General features: G+C 32.5%; 1 protein-coding gene across 1 annotated transcript; it reads left to right on the top strand.

The window, feature by feature from the left end:
* The first annotated feature begins 351 nt into the window (after nucleotides 1-351).
* Nucleotides 352-1016, top strand: LOC108302396 (acyl carrier protein, mitochondrial-like). Its single transcript, XM_017525993.1, has one exon. It carries the CDS (start codon nucleotides 352-354, stop codon nucleotides 823-825), a length of 474 nt encoding a protein of 157 aa, XP_017381482.1. The 3' UTR covers nucleotides 826-1016.
* The last annotated feature ends 4277 nt before the right edge of the window (nucleotides 1017-5293 follow it).

Here is a 5293-nt window from a genome sequence, read left to right as displayed (position 1 = left end):
CCTCATTAATCCCACTGTGCCCTGTAGAGCCATGCAGTGTTCCACATCATTAGAGTTTAGGTCACAATCTCAAATTTTTATGACTCAAGGTAAACTCCAAGCTGTGAGAACCTGGTGTGAACAAGATAGTAAAAACTGAAGCAGCAATATAGCAAGGAACATTAAATACAATGATGAACAAACATAACCATAGAAACTTTTAGGAATCAGAAATAGGTCTCCATAAAGTAAAATGAAGAAATAATGCATTTAAAGACATATGATTTCATTGGAGTTAAAAATAAGTACAAGTCAATTTTTTTTTAGAAGGAATAGTTGGGATTTCGCAGTGCATCCTGGGTCGGCGTAGCCATGGCGTCTCGTGTCGTCGTTTCCTCCGGTGCCTGCCGCCTGCCTGCGGCCTTCGCGCCGCTGCCCTGGGTCTCCATGCCGGCCACCGCCCAGCCTTCCAGCACAGCTCTGTGCTCAGCGCGGACCCGGACAAGCCCTGGGCCTTCGCAGCCGGCCTCGGTGCTCGCGCAGGTTCCGGGTAGGGTTACACAGCTGTGCCGCCAGTATTGCGAAGCGCCCCCTTTGACATTAGAGGGCATCCAGGACCGTGTTCTTTACGTATTGAAACTCTATGACAGGATTGACCCAGAGAAGCTTTCCGTAAATTCTCATTTTATGAAAGACCTGGGCTTGGACAGTTTGGACCAAGTGGAGATGATCATGGCCATGGGAGATGAATTTGGGTTTGAAATTCCTGATTTAGATGCGGAAAAGTTAATGTGTCCACAAGAAATTGTAGATTACATTGCAGATAAGAAGGATGTATATGAATAAAGTATCAGACACTTTAGCTTTGTTGAGAGAGGACACAGATGATCCTGACGAATGTCTGCCAGTGAGAACAGAGTTCGGCATTATTGCTGGCTCTGACAGAGTAATTCTGAGGGACTTGTATTTAAATTGTCTAAGTGTTTTTCTCTTTGAAAATAAATCTATAAAAAAAAAAAAAAAAAAAAAAAAAAAAAGAATATTTGGGATTTTTTTGGACCTAGCAATAACTTCATGACAAAAGAGAAATATATTACATTTAGTAACTCTTAAGTTCTGAGATTTTGTTTGTTTTAATTTAAATTTACTTACTTTTTGAAATTGGACATCTAGGTACACATAAAATATTTGATATAACGAATTTTGACATTTAAAGAGACATTTAAAGAGATAGAGTTAATGGATTAAAAAATCATAATGCATCTTTTGACTTCTAACTTGATGTTTGCTCACTTATATACACATTATTCAAACAGTAAGAAAAGCAAGCAAATGAGCAGCGCTAATCATATAGCACCAACTAAATACAGAATTCAAATTTTTTAAGCTTAAACAGAAATACAAATAAAATTCAGAGGTCTCAGAGAATTTAATGATCAAAATTGAAATTTTAGAAAGAAGAATGAAGAAACTAGTCAACATTACTTACTAAGAAAGTATTTAATTCAAGCTTTTGTCATAAGTTGGATTAACCCCGGACATTATTTTTTCTTTTATTCTTGAGATACTGACCAAAAATTGGTTTTACTAGATTGTTAGATTATTTATTTTTAAAAAACATTTATTCTAAAAGTAAAATGATCTATACACAATCACTGAAAACCAAAACAAAGCAAAACCAAACCAAACCCAAAAACATATTTTATTTGATAATCTAAACATTTAAAAATAACATCAAGATAAGCCATTATTTTTGATACCATTCACATTTGATCAGATTCTTAACTATCACTAATACCCAATCACTGGTATTTTTCTAAGAAATGTATATGTTGAATATTTTTTATAAAACTTACCTAAAATCATCATTAAATTTTTAAAGATTACTATATTAATATATCAAGGTTAACTTATAAATATTAATTTGTTTGATTTATTAAGGTTAACATATTAATCACTAGACAGTTTTATTTTTATTTTATAAAACACTATTTACACAAACCAAATGCTTAGGGCAAATTTAACTAAGTCAAAAATATTGTGGATTCTAATAACTTTTATATTGAAATATTTGTAAATGTTTCAGCACAAATAGTTTTAATACTGACTTTATGCCTCCATTCTAGATATTTATCTTTGATAAACATTTTATAAGATAAATTTAAAAAAACAATTTGATTGTCTTTGAATTGAGATGATAGAACGCCTAAGGCCTTCTAAACTACTTTCCATTCCATTATAGCATATCAACTGGTCTAACTAAAAGTTGATGTTCCATCAGTAGATTATTCCTGCAGTTCAAGAAATTTCTAAGAACAATTACAGAATTAAAATGCAATCTGGAAAACAACTTGAAGTGCTCATCCTTGTATTTTTTGTTCTGTTTTTCATTTTCTCTCTTGCATTTGAAGGAACACAATGAAATTTCAACTTTTGCAAGTTTGTTTTCAAAATTATAATTTGTAATATAAACACATCAAAAATTTAGCTTTGACACTCTGATTTATGGTTTCCAACTGATTTTTTAAAAATGCAAGAAATATTTAGACTGCTTCATTACAAAATTGTTTTAAAACTTAGTAGAATACTAAGTTTGGTTTTATAAAATTTCTTCAAATATTCTAACATTTTAAAGTTCAATCAGTATCAGGCAAGAGAGAGAATATATTATAAATATACATTATATAAATAAATGTATATTTCAAATTAGCTTTATTACAAATATATCATGATTCTAATATTTTTAAGTATCAGTATGTAAAAATAGTTGTGAACTTTAGAAATAAGAACTTCCATTTGATTGCTAGTATCATAGGTTAGCTGAGATTTAAATTAAATATGTACCACAACCAATTTCAAGCATAGATTTTTTTTAATTGAGTAAAAATATTGTTTATATCATGATGATGTGTTCCATTAAACTCTGTATTCATTTATAATTACAAGCATAAGTAACTGGTCTTCATATTAGTTTTTAAAATTTATATTGTACTAGATCAGCCATTTGCTCTAAAAGAAAGGTTACTCTTATGTTTTTCATTTCCCAGTTTTATTTCTTCTGGTGTCTATACAGTCAATGAGATAATTATGCCCTTGGAATGGATATCAAATGAATATTTTGTGTAAGTTACACAGTATTAATTCTTACTTGATAAAATAGAAACTCAATATCTACATTTTAATTTGTACTGCAATTTAGGGTATGTGTGTGTAAGTATGGGTATGTGTGTGCATGCGTGCCCTCTTTTTTTAAGCTTATGGCTGCTGAAATGTTCAATTTTAAACTTTAGAAGAAACACTTTATAAAATAATTAAATAAATTGCTGGTGTATTTCATGGAAAAAACTAGGTCATCAATATATCAAGAATACTTAGTTTTTAAGGGGAATTTTTTTAAGTGTTACCCATTCTGTATGATGCATGCTTTTGGTAAGTCATGTAGAGCTTTTAATATTTTGAGATATGTTTCCTTTTTGCCTAGTTTGATCCCTATCTCTCATCATATTAAAAAATTATAAGGTTGGTGTAAAAGTAATTTGTAGTTTTTGCCATTGAAAGTAATGCCACTTTTTAAATATAAGTTAGATTAACCTGGAACATTATTTTTTTCTTTTATTTTTTGAAATATATTTATTGACCAAAATTTTGTTTTACTAGACTTGGTTTTAATAGAAAGTAATGCAGTCCTTTCAATGGCAAGTGATACTGTCAATGGTAAGTAATACTTCCAGTGGCAAAAACCATAATTACTTTTTCACCAACCTAATAGAAGCAAACTTAGAAAACACTCTTGTGGACATTGGTGTAGGCAAAGAATTTATGACTAAGTCCCAACAACAAATTTAACATGACCAAAAATAAAAAAAATGGGACCTAATTTGTAGGGATCCAGCCCTACATCACCCGTGGGTACCCTGAGTTTGGTGGGGATAAAAGAATGAGAAAAAGACACATTAAGAGTGCAAAGAGTGGGACCAGGGGCCATCACTTTTCTGATCATCCACACTATTTATTGGTTACAATCACTTTGATCTACAGGGTAGGGGTGGAGTAATGGTGGAGTGAATCAGTGAGCTGGAAGTGAATCAGTGAGCCAGAACTGGTGTGTCATTCTAAGGACTGATAACAGCGGCAGCTTGGGAGTTCACAAAACAAGAACATGTGGTTATCTTTAGCCATTATCTACATACAGCTGATGGAACGAGGGCCTTACAAGAAGCCTACAAGTCTGGCTATGTGGTAGTGCTACCAAGGGGTTTTATGTCCTTGAGCATAATGTTTATGGTAACAGAGCCTAGGTCACCCTGCACTGGAACATGAGGCATGAAGATGCCTTCCTCCTCAGAGGCCTCCTTCAGCCTTCTGCAGTTTGTTGTTCCTTGTTTATATGTTACTCATAACCAATTTATGTAGGCACTCTGTAAGTCCTTTCTCTTTTGCTGCTTTTTGCAACACTAATAAAACTAACAAGCTTCTGTATAGCAAAATAAATGTTCATCAGAGTAAATGGACAACCTAAAGAATGGGAGAAAATATTTGGAAACTATGCATCTGAGAAAGGACTAATGTCCAGAATCAACAAGGAAAACAAACAAATTACCCTAGAGCAGAATCAAATAATCTCATTGAAAAGAGGGCGAATGACATGAATTGACAGCTCTCAAAAGAAGGTATATAAATGGACAACAAATATGAAGAAATGCTCAACATAACTAATCATCAGGGAAATGTAAATTAAAACCACAATGAGACACCACCTTACCCCTACAAATATGGCCATTATTAAGAAGTCAAAAAGCAGTATAAATTGCTGCAGACATGGGGAAGAGAGAACACTTATAAACTGTTAGTGGGAATGTAAATTAGCACAACCTCTATGGAAAACAGTATGCAGATTTCTAAGAAACTGTAAGAAGATCTACAATTTGATCAAGCCATCCCACAATAGGGTATCTCCCCAAAGGAAAAGAAAAAGAAAAGAAGTCATTACACCAAAAATACACCTGCGTGCATATGCTTATTACAGCCCGATTCACAATTGCAAAGATATGGAATCAACCTAAGTATGCAACAACTGATGAGTGGATAAAGAAAATGTAGTGTGTGTGTGTATGTGTGTATGTGTGTGTGTGTGTGTACTATAAAAAATGACTGAAAAACATTTAAAACGGATGGTAAACTTAATTTAGAATTAATAATACAATTAATAGCACAAATCTAAAATACCATACAGTGCAAACCAATACTTTCAAAAATTTTAGCGCACGAAAAGTTAGTTTTAATATGATCTCATAATTAATGAAAACTTAGTAAT

Source organism: Cebus imitator, unplaced genomic scaffold (genome assembly GCF_001604975.1).
Source record: "Cebus imitator isolate Cc_AM_T3 unplaced genomic scaffold, Cebus_imitator-1.0 Scaffold40, whole genome shotgun sequence".
NCBI classification, from domain to species: Eukaryota; Metazoa; Chordata; class Mammalia; order Primates; family Cebidae; genus Cebus; species Cebus imitator.
The sequence above is the reverse complement of the archived record's forward strand: the minus strand, read 5'-3'. Positions and strand labels throughout refer to the sequence as shown.

Bases quoted from the DNA above. Each gene is read 5' to 3' on its own strand.
- LOC108302396 (XM_017525993.1), top strand. From the start codon at position 352: ATGGCGTCTCGTGTCGTCGTTTCCTCCGGTGCCTGCCGCCTGCCTGCG.